This window comes from Primulina eburnea, chromosome 17 (genome assembly GCF_022965805.1).
Source record: "Primulina eburnea isolate SZY01 chromosome 17, ASM2296580v1, whole genome shotgun sequence".
Classification (NCBI taxonomy): domain Eukaryota; kingdom Viridiplantae; phylum Streptophyta; class Magnoliopsida; order Lamiales; family Gesneriaceae; genus Primulina; species Primulina eburnea.
In genome coordinates, this window is record NC_133117.1 from 3,565,594 (window position 1) to 3,585,008 (window position 19,415).

The 19,415-nt window shown below is 31.1% G+C and overlaps 2 protein-coding genes and 2 long non-coding RNA genes across 4 annotated transcripts; 2 read left to right on the forward strand and 2 right to left on the reverse strand.

Moving 5' to 3' along the window:
* Positions 1 to 629: 629 nt before the first annotated feature.
* Positions 630 to 4,845, reverse strand: LOC140818309 (uncharacterized). Its single transcript, XM_073178235.1, has 2 exons — positions 4,630 to 4,845; positions 630 to 1,064 (listed from the first exon to the last, which is right to left on the reverse strand). Exons 1-2 carry the CDS (start codon positions 4,809 to 4,811, stop codon positions 878 to 880), a joined length of 369 nt encoding a protein of 122 aa, XP_073034336.1. The 5' UTR covers positions 4,812 to 4,845; the 3' UTR covers positions 630 to 877.
* On the forward strand, positions 1,071 to 3,781 carry LOC140818311 (uncharacterized). Its single transcript, XR_012114948.1, has 2 exons — positions 1,071 to 1,833; positions 2,477 to 3,781. It is a non-coding gene; the product is annotated as an uncharacterized lncRNA (long non-coding RNA).
* LOC140818310 (uncharacterized) lies at positions 4,630 to 5,984 on the forward strand. Its single transcript, XR_012114947.1, has 2 exons — positions 4,630 to 4,851; positions 5,931 to 5,984. It is a non-coding gene; the product is annotated as an uncharacterized lncRNA (long non-coding RNA).
* A 10,656-nt stretch (positions 5,985 to 16,640) lies between these two features.
* On the reverse strand, positions 16,641 to 18,802 carry LOC140818362 (1-aminocyclopropane-1-carboxylate synthase 7-like). The gene is made up of 4 exons (XM_073178294.1): positions 18,553 to 18,802; positions 18,324 to 18,455; positions 18,066 to 18,226; positions 16,641 to 17,695 (listed from the first exon to the last, which is right to left on the reverse strand). The coding sequence occupies exons 1-4, from the start codon at positions 18,706 to 18,708 to the stop codon at positions 16,819 to 16,821; spliced, it is 1,326 nt and encodes a 441-aa protein (XP_073034395.1). The 5' UTR covers positions 18,709 to 18,802; the 3' UTR covers positions 16,641 to 16,818.
* Positions 18,803 to 19,415: the final 613 nt, after the last annotated feature.

The window sequence follows — 19,415 nt, forward strand, 5'->3', positions numbered from 1 at the left end:
CTCAATAAGTAACCGTGTATTTAAATTTCAATTAGGTTTTGAGATACATCTTCACAAGTGAGATAATATTCTATTCATCTGAATTTATAAATTTCAATTAGGTTTTGAGATACATCTTCACAAGTGAGATAATATTCTATTCATCTGAATTTATAGATATATCGAATAAGTTCGACAATTTAATTTGGACAAAAACTTGTCTGAGACGATCTCATGAGACTTATTTGTGAGACAAATCTCTTATTTGAATCATCCATGAAAAAATATTACTTTTTATGTTAAGAGTATTACTTTTTATTGTAAATATCGACAAGGTTGACCAATATCACAGATTAAGATATGTGAGACGATTTCACATTAGACTCACTCTTTAATTTGAATATTCCGATAAATTGATATCCAATTATAAAATAATCAATTAGTTGGATCTATTTTCACTTGCATAATCTTTTTCAAGATGACAAAACTATCATAAAACTCAACTAGAAGAAATGAAATACGACAAATGTCCACAAATATTTACCTTTTTTCATCCTTTTTTTTATAAAAAAATATTACTCGTATGAAAAGACAATTCAAGTTTACTTCTGTCACCAAACAAATCAAAATATTTTTTCAGCAAAAAGGAATTCAAATGAATAGATGGCATTTGTTTGCATATCTTATTTTGGTGCAAACCATATATATAGACTCTTTCAACAAAGGAAGCTAGCTGCTGCATCAGTTGAGGGAAAATTAATAGTCAAAATACACTAATAATTATTGGAGACAAATCATATTCAACACTGCTTTCTCAGCTTCAAAACTTTGAAGAGAAACAAAAGGATGCTGGGTAAGAATGGTCCTTACCAATGATTATAACTACGTTCTTCTTTTTTCAGGGATAGTAACCGGTAAAAGTGAATCCCCTTCCGATGATCTCACCGGCACAGAACCATGCAAAGCACTCGAGCCCAAACAAAGCCGCAATGCCTGCATCCTCTACCTTCAGCTCCTGCTTGTTCTTCCACATATTCTTCACATAATCCAGTTCCTTCCAGAATGACTCAGTACGACCTGGAATGCTGCACATGGATGATTATGATGTTAAACAGAGATGCAGAGGAGGCCAAAAACAAAAATAACACATTTGTGGGGTGCATCAAAACAGTCGATTGCTTAAATAAATTTAGCAGAGTTTCTAGCTGAATGAGCATGCAATGAGTATGGGACCAAGTTTATTATGTGTAAATTTCATCAAAGGAAGGAAAATGTTTTGACCATCCAAAAATCTTAATTTGGCACAAAATTATCTATCATGACTTAAGAAGGAGACCATGGCTTTAATTTCTGCAGCTCTGCGCGTCTCTGCCTCAAATTCTTTCTGCGTTTGAAGGTCTCTGTCTCCGAGTCTGCAATCTACATTTCCCTGTCTACTACCGAACGTTCCAATCTCGGGAGCTTCAACTTCTGGAGATGATGATGATGATGATAAGATGAGTAGGATGCAGATTTATTTTTATGATTTACTAATAAATTTTAGATGATTGGAATTTGTTTTTTGTTATGATTTATGTTACATTATCTATTAATGAATTTTTATTTTTATTGAATGTTATCTTTGTGAAAATATTTAATTTAAATAATACAAATTACTTAATATATGTTGAATTTTAAAATTTGTGTAAAATGCGCTTTACTTCGATAAAACGTGCGCTCCGCCTTGCACTTTGCGTCTCAGGTACCAATGCACCCTAGTGCTTTAGTGCGCCTTACGCCCTAAATACTATGCCCCAACCTACCCCAATTTCTTGGTCCAGAAGTAAGATACATGAACTACTTAAACCCATAGTTGTCGAAGGCGAACACTTCTCGCCTTAGAGGTGAGAGGCCCCACCAAGCAAGGACCCCGCGCCTAGGGTCATCCCAGATGACCTTAGGCGCAGCAATTCACTAAGACGAGCTCAGGCACTCGTTTGGAATAGCCTTGGAAGTTCACTCAGGCTTTTTTAATTATTTGTTTAAAACAAACAGCCCAAACCCAAACCCTAGCAAACCAACGCCCCAATACGGAAATCAGAAGAAGAGAACTCTGAACAGAAGAACGAGGTGAGGGCCTCTACATACAAACAATCAGAAAAACACTGATTCACATCTTTTGGATGAAGAGAAAAAAGTAATTGATGTTGATCAAGAAAATGAAGTCCAAAAAAAATACAAGTCCGAAAGTTCTGAGAACTCTGATGATTCGATGGAATAAGATGAACTTGATTTAGATGATTGAAAAATTTTAATCATATTACTTATTAATTATTTTTTGTTTGGTGTGATATTGTGACTTAATTATTTCATATTTTAATATATTTATTCTAAAATAAATAATTTTTAAAAAAACTTAAAAATGTGAGCCTTGCTTCGGTAAGACGCAAAGATTTCACGGCTCTTGCGCGCCTCGGTGCGTCTTGCGCCCTTGACAACTGTGCTTAAACAATCAAAGTTGAGCATCTCGTCAAACATTTCACATGTTGATTCTTTTATGATTCACCATTCTAAACAAGTCTTTTTGAACGAAAGCAATATATATGAATGTATGGGAACATCCATATATGTAAAAGAAACATGCAGTGTAGACAGTCAGGAGATTCAGTATCCAATTGCGCAACAGGTGCACGAGCACACAATCAAGGAAATGAAACTAAGATCTGGTTGGTCACAACAAACCACCATTGCAACAAAGTGTAATCTAAACACCGAAAAATGTAATCGGCTAAAAAAACAAATGACTTAGGTAAATCTTATGGTTTCATGTGCTACTTCAAGTTAACATAAATTGCATTTAAAAACAAGCAAGTCAAGCAAAATACATAGCAATGAAAAGACACCAAAACACTCCAAGGAACGCAGTCAAGCCCACAGTAATATGGTTGATCCATCATAAATTTTTATCCGTAGACCACATTCCCTCTAACAATGCCAAGAAAATTGTCGTGAGTGAGCATAACAACATGGTCCCACAACTAAAGCTGACAACACAAACATCACCATTTTTTTGCTGCACCTCAGTCTATCATATACTGATGGAAAAAAGAAACAACTAAACCACAGGGAATACATAGACAGGATTCAAAACCTTCTCAGTTGAAGTTAAAAAAAGTATCAAAGGTGGTGGAATGCGGATATCATGTTGAATCAGAAACCTCTAACAGCCGAATTGCAAGTATTTTCACTCATCTACAGTTAAAAATTACGTATATATACACCGTCAAAGAGATTCACACAGAACATTCAAGCTATAAAAACAGACATCATATAAAAATGTTCAGGATGTCAGTACAGAAAAGGTAAGGTTCGGATTGTCAACTTTCCGCCGACGTCCTATATAGCTTACATCAATGGACATTCGGACTATGAAAACACTACTCTTAATAATGTGTAGTTCAATAAATTTTCAAGGAATAATTGGAACATTCAATGGTAAGATGAATGTTCAATTTTTTTTAACAAAAAACCATTTAAAGTTTTAAACAGCTCAGGTATATCCCAGTTCCACTTGTGCTCACAACTAATTTTCTCATTTTGCTTCAGCATTTAGCCTGTGGCACCCCTAGGCTAAGTCACCTGACATATTTAAACCAATATAAATTGAATGGAACCAAAACAAGACAGGAATGTCCCACTAGGTGGTGGGAAGAAAAGTTGATTCAGCCTGTCCAAGACTTCATTAAAATCAGCACAATACAAAGTAAAAGGTCCTTCAATAATCAATTTACTTAGTTGATTTCATGGATTATACAAATTAAAATGCAAACTGAAATATTCTGATATCAACAGGTACCCTTGGAGAAAAGGTCATGTTGCTCATGCCATTGCAGATATTTTATTTGTGCATACATCAGCCATTTATATCATAGGCATCGAGGCCGATAGATCCAGCAACAGACACCCTTGGATAAAAGGTCATGTTGCATAAGTGATAGTAGATATTTATTTGTGCATAGGCCAGCCATTTATATCATGGGCGCTGGCGCCAACACATGAACTAATAACAGCATTGTCTCTCATTCAGGTTAGTAGTCATCCAGCAACATAAATATTAAGATAGAAAACTGAACAAATAAGAATTTCTAGATTTTTTCAGGCAACAACCATTATTTTTTTCCTAAGCGTTAACAAATCTGATGCAGTATCATTTGGACCAAAGAACAGGGTGAAGAGTGGAGGCCCATCATTTCAAACTCCATGTTCTAGGAATACTAGATGAGAGAGAAAGGAGATGCACGACAGGGAAGAGGAAAAAAAGAATAAAAGAGATAATAATTGTTAGTGTTAGCATCCAGAAATTATTCCGAATTTCAGTTGTATTCGAAGCTGGTAGGGGCAAGAGAGAAAGTGTCTCTCTCTTGTTAGATTTATTTCCATTCCAGCTTGGTTTCATTCTATTAGGATTATTTCAAGTTGAGCACTTTCTTTCAATCAATATGACCTTCCTTACATCGTTAGTACACCTATCATCATCGTTGAGGTTGTATCTATTGACCAAATTTGGAAAACAGAGCCATACAGAGGTTTCAATTTCTAAGAAATAAGATTAATAAGCTGTCCAAGAATTCCAATCAAAACCATGGATGTAACGCAAGGATGCAGAGTAACCTCGCAAGACGGGTGTAGAATAACTGTTTTGCCAACTCATTGCATTTCTCCACAGTTGGCGGATCTACAATGTATTGTTTATTTTGCTCCAACAATTGCTTGTGGTAGGCAGATCCATGCTTGGCGACAAATTGTGAGGCTTGTAAAACCTTGGCTTGCACTTGCCGCAACTTGGATGCCATCAATTCTCAAAGAAGGTTCTACACGAAACATATGAAACAAGTTAAGGTCAAAACTTAAAACTAAAATGGTTAGATATTTGAGTTTCCATCTAGACATAATCAACAAATCAATGGTTAGATATTTGAGTTTCCATCTAGACATAATCAACAAATCAAGTCAACCAATTGGGAGAAGCATTTTCCCAGAATTGTCTGAGTTTACTATATAAACTTCCAACGATTTATGAGACAATATAGAACATGATTATAATGAGGATATTCCCATAATATAATTGCATTATTCAAGTTTACCAGCTGATTAACCACTGCAATTCATTCCATGAGGCATGAGACATTAATTGGAGTATAAAACAATCCAGGGATCATTTTACTTAGATTTGTTACAAGTATTTCCTTGCATCAAGAATGACAGAAGCATCATCTCAACACAAGCACCACTAAATAGAGTAACTTGCAGCCAAAAACTTATCATCTGACACTTTTCTTACTAGCTAGGATATGCTACAGATGACTTATGTTCATCAAAGGACGAAAGAAACACCATAAACAACTTGCTACTTAAAATCCAGCGATTTTGCTAGCGAATAGTGATTAGGATTAGATAATTTTATTTGTTAATACAACGCAAATCAGACCTGCTGCAATTCAAAAGTACAACGAAGGCAGCGAATAGCGAGTACTACTTTCATCTATACATTTAGCTCAAGACTACTTTCCCGACAAAGAAATATGTTCTACTACATGAATCACAATGGCTACAAAAGCAAAAAAACATTTATCTACATCACGCAGTCATTTCGATTCATTGACAGAAAAGTACACTTATTTCCACCAATTCAGGTCTTCCATATCATTTCGTTCCTCGGTAAGTCCACTCTCAGGGAAAAAAAATGAATTACCTAAAAATATCAAACATTTAAAAACCAGTTCACAGATCGCATCGAATTCTAGAGCCAGCACAAAAAGAAACCCTAAGAATGACCGATCTGGTAACAGATCTGATAAATATGCTCAAAATCCCATGAAACTGTGTATAAAAACCAGAAATTACAGCCCATAAATTAGCGCAAAATTAAGAGAAAAATGAGCTGAATTAGCAATTGACCTCTCCTCGACGAGAGAGTTTCACGAGCGAAGGGTTTTTCACTCGTCTATCCGCTCAGTGTAAGAAAAGAAATGAAAGGAGGGCGAAAAATATCAAATTGTATATTTAAAAGGGTTTTTATTTTTTTAATCTTTGTTACTAAACCCTGTAAATTGTAGTTAACTACAGCATAGAGTAAGTGACAAAAATTATAGTATAAAGTACAAGGGATTTTATAAAGTATAGTGTCCACTTATATAGTCGACTCGATCTATACATAAAGTTAAAATTAATATTTTTGAAAAAAAATAGCGTAAGTGACAAAAATTATAGTATAAAGTACAAGAGATTTTATAAAATATAGTGTCTACTGATACAGTCGACTCGATCTATACATAAAATTAAAATTAATAATTTTGAAAGAAAATAATATTTTTTTATTAATTGAATTAAATTAAAAATTTGTATAATAAAAATAACTCAGAAGACGATTTCATAAAATATTTTATGTTATCTAAAATGGCCTTTGTTGTCAATTAACTTTTAAAAGATAAAAATTTATGCGAGACTGTTTTACGGGTCGGATTTGTGAGACAGATATTTTATTTGGGTTATCGATGAAAAAGTATTATTTTTTATGCTAAGAGTATCACTTTTTATTATGAATATTAGTAGGGTTGATATGTCTCACAGAATAAGATCCGTGAGACGGTCTCACATGAGAGTCACTCATTTTAAAAATACCTTTTAAGTTTCGAAAATTCCTTTTAAAGCCTTTTTTGTAATTTGGTAGGGGTGTCAAAATGCGACACGACCCGTCAACCCGACACGACCCAACACGAAAAAAATCAGGTTCGGGTTGGGGTTTTTCGAGTTCGGATTGGGTTCGGGTCGGGTGGATTCGGGTTAATGCCATATTAGACGGGTTTGGGTCGGGTCGGGTCGCGGGTTGACCCGCGAACTTTTTAAAAAAACATTTTTACCTATATTTTTATATATTGTATGTTTGAACAAAATTTATTGTATATTTATATGATAAATTTTCATCATTTAATATTTATTTTGCATATTTTTATTTGATTTAGTAAATATACTTTTAATTTTCTACGATTAAACTTTCAAATTTAAATCGAAAATTTTGTTATTACGTGTTTAAATTAAAATATCATTATTTTTTAATTTTTTGAATTTTTTTCATTAATTTTTTAAAAAAAATTAAAAAAATTAATAAAATCCGGTTAGGCGGGTTAGACGGGTTGAGTCGGATTATACGGGTTCGTATTCGGGTTGGGGGTTTTTTGGTTGCTTCGGATTCGGGTTGGGTTCAGTTTGAAAAATAAAATAAAAAAAATTCACGGGTTGACCCAAAACCCGACCCAACCCAGCCGATTAACACCCCTATCATTTGGCCTTCATTTGGAACTTTTTCATATGGACACAAAACAAATGTTAAATTACAATCCTACAAGGTCAAAATTTAATTTTGATTTTTTTATATATAAAATATAAAAATAATAAAATAAGAACAATTCTCATTTTGAAATATGGAATAGCCAGTGCAGAATCATACTTTATTTTTCTTCATTTTTTTTATTTTTAAAATTTTAAATTGAAAATAAATAATAGATAATAAAACTTTCAGTAAAAATTGATGAAATTAAAAATAATGATAAAACGACAATTATTAGTATATTACTAACAGTATAAATAAATATTTATCAAATAAAATCAGATTGAAAAATTCAAAAATTATTTATAAATTTCATGATTTTAGTAAATTTATCAATTTTTATGATTGTTATAAAAATTTCACGTCAAGTCCAAAAAAAATATATATAGAATATTTTTTTAGTATATTTATTTATACTAAGTTGTAATAATAAATTGAGATATATAAAATGATAAAATAGAGCATTTTAGGATATTTAGATAATGTAAGGATAAATTATAAAATTTTAAGTAAAGATATTTTAAAAAATAAATGTTTTAAATGGGATAATAAAAGTAAATTCTCGTAAAGTATTCTAATATAAAAAGTATAATATAATTTATTGTATTTTTATGTTTTATAAAATTCTAATGTATTATATAAATCTATTTTATAAATTAAGTGAAAATCAAATCTATTTTAGTCTTGTAACAAACTCCTCACAAACCTCAAAAACATGGACGACCAAAGATAAAAAGAACATTTTGTCATTTAAGTATTTTTTCTATTTCCATGATATTTAAATTATTTGTTATGCATATTTTAAAAATAAAAAAATAATTTTGTTATACAACTCAAATATTTTAAATTATAGAGCAACTCAAGCGCCACGTTTTTATCGTTCTTTCGCCCGATAAAAATTATTCCTCTTAATAATTATATTTTTCCTCTTATAATTATATTATAGAGCAACTCAACAATTTTTCCTCTTATAAATTATATTTCTTGCGATCCATGATAATCGAACATTTGACATTTATCGTTTTAACAAAAAACTATAGTTTGTGATAATAGTGCAGGTTTGATAGCCTACACATCTATCAACAGGGGTCCCTAAGTTGAATTAAAGTCGCATTAGTTCTATACTCCTATTAGCTTGTACTTATAACGCGCTTTTAACAAGAACGAATTAAACAGTGAGAGCTTGCAATCACATTGTCTATTTTTGCACAAATAATTTTCAAATTATGGCCGTAAGATGCATTTCAAAATTGTGTGTGTGTGTGTGTGCTTTTTTTTTTTATTGACAGTCAAAGAATCATTTTAAGCCTCACTCATTTGATTTCTATCATTATTGACCTACTGAGATGCTTTGAATTATCAATGGAGCGAGTGACATAAGATCAACACATTCTGATGACAACATGAGGATGACCGAGTAGCACCTGTACCCTCGATATTACGCGCATGGATGAGCGACGACTTGATGTCACATTCCTAGCACGAGTGATGCCATATTCCTAGCACGACGAATTGATGCCATATTCCTAGCACAATGACTCGAAACTTTAATTCGAACCGAATTCGAGCCAAAAGTTTTAAATTTTTAAAAATTTGAATCGAGCTCAAACTCTAAAAGAAATAATTCTAGCCGAATTCGAGCCTTCAAATTTTTATCATATTCGACTCGGTTCAATTAGTTTACATCTTTATTCGACTCGTATGCACCCCGGGGAAGAGCTCACTAAGTAAGGATTTGTGAAGTTCAAACTTAGAAGCCAGAAATCACTCTAAACTAAGACAAATTCACATACTCTCAAAATTGTAAGACATTTAGAATCTCAAAAAAAAAAAAAAACAAAAAAAAAATTGCAACTCATTTCTTATGTCATGGTTTCTAAAATATTGTTTTTTAAGGTGCGCGTGAATTAGGACATAAAAACATTGTAAAAATTCATCTTGATACAATGGAGACAGTCATTTTACACATGCAACCTCAAAAAGAATATAATGAGATAAAGGGAAAAATCCCATCAAGCAGCCAATTCAGTTGAATTTGAACCACAAATAATCATTCACTTCCTTTATAAAACCCTCATCTTTATTTCTTTCAACCAATTCAACATTCAAAAAAAAAAATTTACAAAAATAAAAATCAAATATATTATATTCAAATAATTAATTTTAAACATTTTTCAGCTACATTAATATTTTTTTAAATTTACTTATTTTAAAATAAATAAGTCAAGGTTCTTGATGAGAAAATGTTTTCCAAGACATTTATTATATATTTTTTCTATTATTACATAGTTTTCCCCCTTATCTTTCTTGGATAATATTTTTAAGGATTTTCTAAAAAAAATTCCCTGTTTATTCCTTTTGGATAGCATTTATGTTCAGATTAGAGAAAAGGCCTTTGGCTATATGGGGAGTAGTTATGCAAATAGGGGATTTAGCCCAGTTAGTTAAAGACCAAACAACAAAATTATATGACCCGTTAATTAAATTTTAAAAAAATTATATGGATTAAATGGTACACGTTAAAATTTGAATAAATTGAATTTATTCTTAAAAAAATCGAACAGATTGAAATTATTACAAAGATAAGTCAAAAAAATATATATTACAAAGAAGGAAAAATTCAAGTATTTGACCTCCTCTACTCGACAGTGATTTTGATAGTATAAAAAATTTAAAATAATTGATCTCGTCAAATTAACAAATTTAAATCTAATAATCGAATCATTTTGGTTCAATTTATTCGTTTATTCGATTCGATTCGATTCGATTAAATTGAAGAGATCACCCTTATTTATTGGCTATAGGAAGTGAAAAATAAGTTGACCTTTATTAATTAAAATAAAAAAAAAAACAAAACGAAGGAAAGAAACAATGACATTAAACGAAGGGCAAAAACTTGTGTGAATCGGTCTCACGGGTCGTATTTGTGAGACAGATCTTTTATTTGGGTCATCCATGAAAAAATATTACTTTTTATGCTAAGAGTATTACTTTTTATTGTGAATATGAGTAGGGTTGACCCCTCTCACAGATTAAGATCTGTGAGACGGTCTCACATGAGACCCACTCAAAAAGAAAAGGGGACCATGGAACTTAAATAAGAGTGTGTCTCATGTGAGACCGTCTCACGGATCTTAATCTGTGAGACGAGTTAACCCTACCCATATTCGCAATAAAAAGTAATATTCTTTGCATAAAAAATGAAACCTTTTCATGAATAACCCAAATAAGAGATTCGTCTCACAAATACGACCCGTGAAACCGTCTCATACAAGTTTTTACCTTTAAACAATTGTTTGAGTTTCTTAAGAGACGAGAAAACTATATAAATTGAGGGAAATAATGTAAAAAGTTATGTAAAATATTCATTAAAAATTAATTATTATACTTAGAAAAAATTGTATTAATGTTGTTTCTATATATTTCACTCTTTTATTGATATTTTGACTTTCGATGTTGACAAATTTTAGTTTTAGTGTCATTCTTTCAATTTTGTTCCTCGTCATGTATACTTCATTTTTTCTATTAAAAAAAATAATAGAAAATACATTTGTGTATTTATGTATGCCAAGTATACTTACTTATTTTGTTGGATTAACTAGCCGAACTTATACTTGATTTAATTTTTGACTTCTTCCATTAAGTTGATCTTGTTTTGGATTGAGATGTCTTTCTTACTTGACTTAACATAAAAGAGTGTTTTTTTTATTCTAGTTTTCTGTGTTATTATATTTCAGTCTTAGTCTGATACTTTTAAATTTTGACAATTTTAGTTATTTTTCATAATATTGTTGAAGTAACACTTCACATGTGAGTGTCATGTCAGGGAAAAAAAAACTAAAATTGCAGAAAAACAAATATAATGAACTAAAAGTGATACATATATAATCAAAATCACGAAGAGACAAATGTATATATATGTATATAACGAACTAAAAGTGATACATATATAATCAAAATCACGAAGAGACAAATGTGTATATATATAATCAAAATCACAATTTTTTTCTCGCGGAGACGATCACCTCAGAAAAACGAATTATTGACCATGTCTATTAAACAAAATCACAGTTTTTTTTTCCGCGGAGACGAGCACCTTAGAAAACAAATTATTGACTATGTCAATGAGCCATCGTCTCATATAAAGATCAATTATGCAGTTTCAATTTATTTATTTATTTTTTTAAAAAAAACTTGACTACAGAAACAAAGGAAAAGAACCCACAATCTTGAAACGTACTTGGTCAAACTTCAACTTTTCATTATTCTTGAATTTATTTGTTCCCCACACACATATATTTAGTAGGTCATTTGTGAGATCCGTGAGACAAGTCAATCATGTTCATATTTACAATAACAATTAATATTTTTGACATAAAAAATAATTTGGTGACCCAAATAAGTCTTACAACATTGACTTATAAGACCGTCTCATAAAAGTTTCTGTGTATATACAGAAATATTAATTATTATATTTTTGTTATGATTGGAACTTGGATCTAACTCAACCTCAAAAACTAGCTTAAGGGGGGAGATTGCCCAAGCCCATATATACAACTCCCAGTTTATATCCAACCGATGTAGGACAATTAGCACACTCTTCTCACGCCCAGGAATGAACATCTGGAGCGTGGAGTTATACCATGTTAAAATTGAAATTTGACATAATTCAACCCCGAAAGCTAGCTTAAGGGAGGATTGCCCAAGCCCATATATACAACTCTCAGGTTATTTATCTAATCGACGTGGGATAATTAACAATTTTTATATAATCAAAGTGTGGTTGGCTATAAGTAAGATGATCACACATGTTCGCAATCCAATAAGCAATAAATAATTGAAGTTTGAAGTAATAAATAATTGGCATGAGTGAATTGAAGATATCGAGTGTGTGATCCTAGTGCATGATTGCGCATGGGAATGGCGACCATAATTGCCCTCATCCACACACATGCTTGCCAACTAGAGAAGCCAATTCAATTTGTTTTATTTAAATGATCGCACGTAAACTGTATTTTATTCATTAATTTAATTGTGCCAGGATGATTATCGCAATTATTACCAGTTTTTTAACTTGTAATTACATGTTCGAGATGATTTATAAGTCTCTTCTTCTTATTCATTAATTATATTAATTACATGTAATTTAATTAATTACAATTTTCTATTTATAATAATTATAACTACGGAATATATTTCTATAAAAGAGAAAAATAATGAAATCATGTTACTATTAATTTGGCGATTTGGAGACTAAGATTTGTGGTGAATAAATATGTCGACATTGACTATTGTTTCTTAACCAAATTTGTAATTATATCTGTTCAAGTTGTATTTAATTAGCTATCCAAAAGATTGTGTTTTATTATAATGAAGTTAATATAATAATAAAAGTAATTAAAGTACAGAATTATTGGAAAATTAATTACATTGAAGGACCACCTTTTTGAAGGAGATTAGTCTACTTCAATAATTGGGATTAAAGTTTCCTAAAAGCCAGTAAAATTAAAAAAACAAAAACTTGTATGAGACGGTATCACGGATCGTATTTTATGAGACGGATCTCTTATTTGGGTCATCCATGAAAAAATATTACTTTTTATGCTAAGAATATAACTTTTTATTGTGAATATCTGTAGGTTGACCCGTCTCACAGAGAAAAATTCATGAGACCGTCTCACAAGAGACCTACTCAATTAAAAATTGGAATTAATTTATTGAAATTAATTATCTATACGCCATCTAGCTCTATAGGAGACGTAGGGTTGGTTATACATTAACAAAAAATATTTGGAAAAGGGCCTTTGGGGAGAAAAGGCTTAATGCGACAAATAATTATTAACATTGTGTAATGATTGGATTATAATTATTCATATTGAGTGATGAAGAAAAGAGTGACATCGATATAATTGGTCATCGATTAACTTAAACCAATGGAAAATTTGCATTTTTTATGTTTTCAAATTTTAGTTTAATATTGTACATTTCGATTTTTGGTTTTGTCATTTTGTCACCGAGAGTGCTAATGTGATATTACATAGGTCATTTTCACATTATTGTACATAGTTTCATTTCGAAAAAAAATGATTAAAATTACAAAAAAGAAAATAAATATAGTGGATTAGTATCGAAATTCGACAACATAGACGGATAAAAATTATAAAAAGATAAAAATACAGGACAAAAATAAAGCTGGTAAGTTAACATTTAGCATATGATGAAGCAATGATACAATGATATATATAATCAATGAGAACCATTAGGAGAAGGTTAGCATGGCCTCACATGCATAAATGGAACAATAATCGTAATTTTTTGGTTAGTTATTATTTTGTAAGAGATTTTTTCTCCATATATACCAACTCGAATCGATGTTTAAGTTTGTTATCTTCTTTTTGTCAGGTTTTTAAATATAGAAAATATAAATTTTAATGATGTAGCTTGTCTTATTTTAGGTTTTAGTCATGTAACTCGACAAATGTTGGTTTTCATACAGTAACTCGAACTTTTTTCTTGTTTTAGTCATATTTTTACATGAAACCACTAAATGCATTGAATATGGTTGGTATCAGTTCTCTTCTACGTGGCATTTGTAGCGAGAATAAAGTTCATATTAATCACATAAAAATAAAGAAAAACTCCGATCACTCGAGAAAAAAGTTCATATTTATCACATAAAAATAGAGAAAAACAAAGCAAAACGACTTCAAAATAAGATGAAAAATTTATTTGATCAAAAAAGAGAAAAACAAAGCGTAGAACGATGAACTAATTATATATCTAAGCAATAAGTCATTATCATAAATCAAGAATTAATCTGAAATCATTTCTATAGTATCAAGATCATAAATCAAGAATTAATCTGAAATCATTTCTATAGTATCAAGATCATAGTAAGAAAAAACTCAGTTAGAGACTATAAAATCCGAACTCGAAACTGTTCAAAGTCACCATTATGATATTATACACTATTAAATTTTTTCAATGTAAATACATTCTAATTAGCTTATATTATACCCAGTGAAACATATTTTATATAGAGTACTAACTTGTTTGATTATATTTTGGAAAACTGTGATTTAGTCATATATGTTTATTGTTTTATGATTTTAATCTTCTATATTGTCTAATTTTAATTTTAGTCTTGTATCTATCAGTTTTTGTTACAATTTTAGTTTTTCCAATGGAAGCGATGATATTTGAGTTCCATATCAGCGCCATGTCAAAGTCATGTAGACATTTTATATATGTCGTCACATCAACGTCATTTCGAAAAAATGATTAAAATTGTAAAAATAATAAAGATAGCGGACAAAACTGATATTTGATAACTCATATAGAAGATCAAAATTACAATAAAAACAAACATATATGACTAATATTATGGTTTTTTCACTTTTCATACACGAGCTCCAAATAAATTTATATGGAACAAGTTAATGTAGTGAATATCCTTGAATAAAGTCGAAAGAGCTTCCTTCTAGTTCATGAATTTTTTAAAAGAATTAATTAAGGAGAGTATTCACGACTCTTGACATGCATGCCACGCTTATATATGAAAATGTGTTTGGGTGGGTCAAATATTTTATAAGAATTTTTTTTTCCAAAAAAAAAAAAAAAAAAAAACCTCGATTGCAAGCTGTGTGCCACCATCGGGTATTAAAATTAAAGTTAAAATTAAGAGAAAATTGTTTTTACAAATAACAGCGTTATCTTTCATTTTTGACAATTTTATTTTATTTTTTAAGTCGGAAAAAATGTTAAAATTACATATAGCGGACTAAGACTAGCGATAACATGATTAGATAATCAGAATCACAGAAAAACAAATATACACCGAAATTAAAATTTTTTCTCATTTTTATTCACGACAAAAACTTGTATGAGACGGTCTCACGAGTCATATTTTGTGAGACGGATCTCTTATTTGGATCATCCATGAAAAATTATTACTTTTTATGCTAAGAGTATTACTTTTTATTATGAACATCGATAGGGTTGACCCGTCTCACATATTCGTGAAACAGTCTCACAAGAGACATACTCTTTATTCACATCTTAATATCCAGTCTCGCTGTTCTAGCTTTAACACCTCAACATATACTGATAAAATTAATTAAATAATTTGGAGTCAAAAGGGATGAGAAATAATTTATTTATCGAACGAAATATGGAGGGAAAACTTGTAGCACTTGTCCTCCAACCAACCGAGTTTGACATTTCCAAGAAACACAAAAAGTCAATGGCATATTTATCACAGACGGCTCACTCACACGCAATTCTAGTTTGGCAAAAATTTGTCTAACTAGATCTAACGGATCGTATTTGTGAGATATATCTTTTATTTGGGTCATCCATGAAAAAATATTACTTTTTATATTAAGAGTATTTTTTATTGTAAATATCAGTAAAGTTGACACGTTTCACAGATAAAGATTCGTGAGACCGTCTCACAAGAGACCTATTCTTCTAGTTTTTTTTTATTGTTTTACTTTCATATTTTAAATACAAATATTTATATTTGATAGTGATAAAATCAAAAAAATTATCACTGATACATCTCCCTTCAGTTCGAAGGTTTTGAAAATAATTCTTTTGACATGATAATGAAACAGATGTTATAGATTTAAAATTATATAATAAGATCATTTTTATACTTTGTTTTGTTAGTCAATGTATTTCTTGATATTTAATAACCAATCGACGTAGATGTCTTCAATATCAATCAATTTTCAACTTATGTTCTATGAATATCTTGCTTACATAAGAAGATCGAGTGTCCAATATGGAAAAACGGGAAAATTTGTAAATATTTTGTGTCATATTAAAATTCTCATGAAATCGTCTCACTCTTCAGTTTTGTAAGAATGATTCTGATTGATAAATGAAAATATATTAATTTATGCTACATGTATCGACCGGAGACTATTCTCACAGGAGATCTGATTTTTTTGTTATTTAAATTTGTTTTTTTTTTTTTGTGATTCCGGTTATCTATTTTGTAAAGTTTATATTTTAATATATCAGTCATTTTTTGTTTTCTCGATAATTTTGGTTTTTTTACACGAGACACTGACATGGCGTGGATTTGTCGTTGTCGTGACACCGATAAATCAAAGTCGAGTAAGTACTCCAGTGAAAATAACTAAAGTTGCAAAATAAATTAACAAATTTTCAAAAAAAATGAGACTAAAACTCTATATATGAACTTGTGACCTCTTTATATCAACAAGTTGTTTTTCTAGACACATTGATGGGATGAATTTTTTTTTATATAATTAAAATCTTGCTTATCAATATAAATTCTTACAATTGAATCTCAATTGGAAAACAATTTACAATCTCAATTTGAGACACTGATTGATCTTCAAATGAGAGCCTTTTTCCTGGAAAAAACAAACCTGAAGAAAAACCAAGAAAAAGACTTCCAAAAAACGAATAATTTAAAAAAAAAAACAGAATAAGAACTAAAATCATTTTGAGCAAAATCCATTGTTCCTCCCTTTTCTTCTTTCCACAAAATCTTTTATTCTTCTGAGTGCAACATCCAGTGTCTGTTCACTCATATTCGCAAAGCAAACCCTAAACCACCCCGGCTCGGAGCAATGGCAAGAAGATCCCGGAGAAATGTTTAGTTTAACTTCATGCAAAATTAAATCCCACAATTCCAATTCTTGTTCCTTCGTATCCTCCTCCAAAAATGGTCTCAAATTCATCCAACAGAACAGTCCGGCATTCCCTTTCAAGCACTCGATACCGGCGTTTTTCAACCCGGAAACGATCATCCCGTGCCTCCTTTTCAACCTTTCTCTATTAGTTTTGACGTAATGTTCCGTGAATTTCTTATCAGAAAGCATCGAGGCCAAAAGCTGTTGAGTTTGTGAGGAAATCAAGGTGAAACTCGACATCCTTCTTGCAGTTAACATCACTTTATCATTGTATGAATATATAGTCCCCACTCGGAACCCTGGAAGCCCTAGATCTTTGGAAAGGCTGTAAACAATGTGAACCCTTTCCGAATCTTTGTAGCTTCTGGATTCAAGAACTTCAGCAATGCTGACAAATTCATCCGAAGAGAACGCCGATCCCGAGTAGATCTCATCGGACACGAGATGGATATTCTTACGGGTCACGAACTCAAGAATTTGTTCAAGAATTCGCCGTTTGATCGTCGCGCCTAAAGGGTTCGATGGATTTGTGATGAGGACTCCTTTGACTTTAATGTTCCTGGATTCAGCTTCATTGTATGCTGATTCCAAAGCCTCAGGGGTGATCTCGAAATTGTTTGAGCTGTCGCAGGAAACTGGTACGATGTTTACTCCAGTTCTCCATCTCAAGTCTCTGTCAAACCTGATAATTCAAAGTACCACAGTTAACGATGCATTTGCCAGACAAGATTGTCAGAAATACGAGATTCTCGTGGACTGAATCTTCATATAAAACACAAATTTCAATGTAATATTTCTAAAAAATTTCGCCACCGAAACTCATCCGCTCCCTACTTTTTGGATTCCCCTCCCTACTTTTTGGATTAACTGAGAATACCCAAAGAATCAAAAATTTATGTCATTAATTTCTCCAAAAAAATTTAAATTATTTTCACCGGATATCAGGTACGGCGACACACGTGGGTATACCGAAAAGGGATGCAAACGAGAGGAGAGCCAAGAAAAACGTCCCATCGATAAAAAAAAAAAAATTTCGAGGAAAACTTTCATACCCGGGATAGTATGGAGTAGGAACAAGCAAGGCATCGCCAGGATCAGCCAAAATGAAAGTCAATAACTCATTGGCTGCAGTTGCACCAGCTGTTAGAACAACTCTATCAGGGTTGAATTTGGCTCTTCCCCCTCTTATTTCTTCCATAAAACTTGCCATTGCCTGGATTATTAATCACACAAATTCAAGATATATATATAATATTTGTTTTCATCTTACAATATAAATATTTATGCAAAAAAATGAATAATATAATTACCTTTCTGAAAGATTTTAGTCCATGATAATCTTGAAATAGAGCATTTTCTCTGAATCCAGAAGCTTTGCTCCTACCAATAGTTGGCGACTCCTGGTGTGTTTCCAGGTATTGCTCCAACAAATCAAATGAAACCTGTTGTATAAACACAGAAACGAACGATCAAGTACTGCGAAATGAAGTCGTTTGAAATGATTCGACTACCAAGATCTTTCGAAAAGTGAGAACTTACTTGATTTTCTGCAAGTCCCATTTGTATAACTCCAGAGGGATTGCATAATTCATCATAAGGGTCTTCATCATACGCTTTCCATCCAGCAAAATATGGTGAATTCTCACCATGAGTTTCTGATTCTGCTACTTTTGATAAACCTGTCTCAATTCCCATGTATAATCAATGTAATTTCTGCAATAAAAAGAGGCTATTTGAAGAAAGAAAATGCAGCCTAAAAGTGAGAACAAGAAAATAAAAATAAAGGAACAGTCTGTTTTCTTGGATGGAAGCTATCTTTGGTCCCCTATTTATACAAGAAGTGCTATAAATATATATATATATATATATATATATATATATATATATATATACAAATATAAAATGGCGCCCTCAAATTACATGGAAATGAATGTAACCATTGGCCAATAGAGTAGATCTCTCACACGGTCTCACAAATCTTTATCTGTAAGACGGGTCAACCCTACTGATATTCACAATAAAAATTAGTACTCTTAGCATAAAAAGTAATACTTTTTCATGGATGACTCAAATAAGAGATCTTTCTCACAAAATACGACCCGTGAGATCATCTCACACAAATTTTTACCTAATTTTGTATGAAAATATTTTCTGAAAATTTGTTTTAAAAAGTTCATATTCAAAATACAAATTTTATTCTGTTTGTAAGAAATTTTTTTTTGCTGTCAAATTAAATTACAAAACTGTAAAGAGAACGATCGATGTCAACTCATACACATATCTAATCTTTAAATCATATGTATATCATTTAACATTTAAAAATATAATATTTTGTTAAATTATATTTTCAGACTCGTCCCAAATTGATATTAAATGAATTAAAAGTAATCGACACCCATAAA

Bases quoted from the DNA above. Each gene is read 5' to 3' on its own strand.
- LOC140818309 (XM_073178235.1), bottom strand. From the start codon at position 4,811: ATGGCATCCAAGTTGCGGCAAGTGCAAGCCAAGGTTTTACAAGCCTCA. The intron at 1,065-4,629 runs GTTACTCTGCAT...ATCCATGTGCAG, and splicing joins TTCTACACCCGTCTTGCGAG to CATTCCAGGTCGTACTGAGT.
- LOC140818362 (XM_073178294.1), bottom strand. From the start codon at position 18,708: ATGGGAATTGAGACAGGTTTATCAAAAGTAGCAGAATCAGAAACTCAT. The intron at 18,456-18,552 runs GTAAGTTCTCAC...TTTATACAACAG, and splicing joins TGGGACTTGCAGAAAATCAA to GTTTCATTTGATTTGTTGGA. The intron at 18,227-18,323 runs GTAATTATATTA...TTAATAATCCAG, and splicing joins GACTAAAATCTTTCAGAAAG to GCAATGGCAAGTTTTATGGA.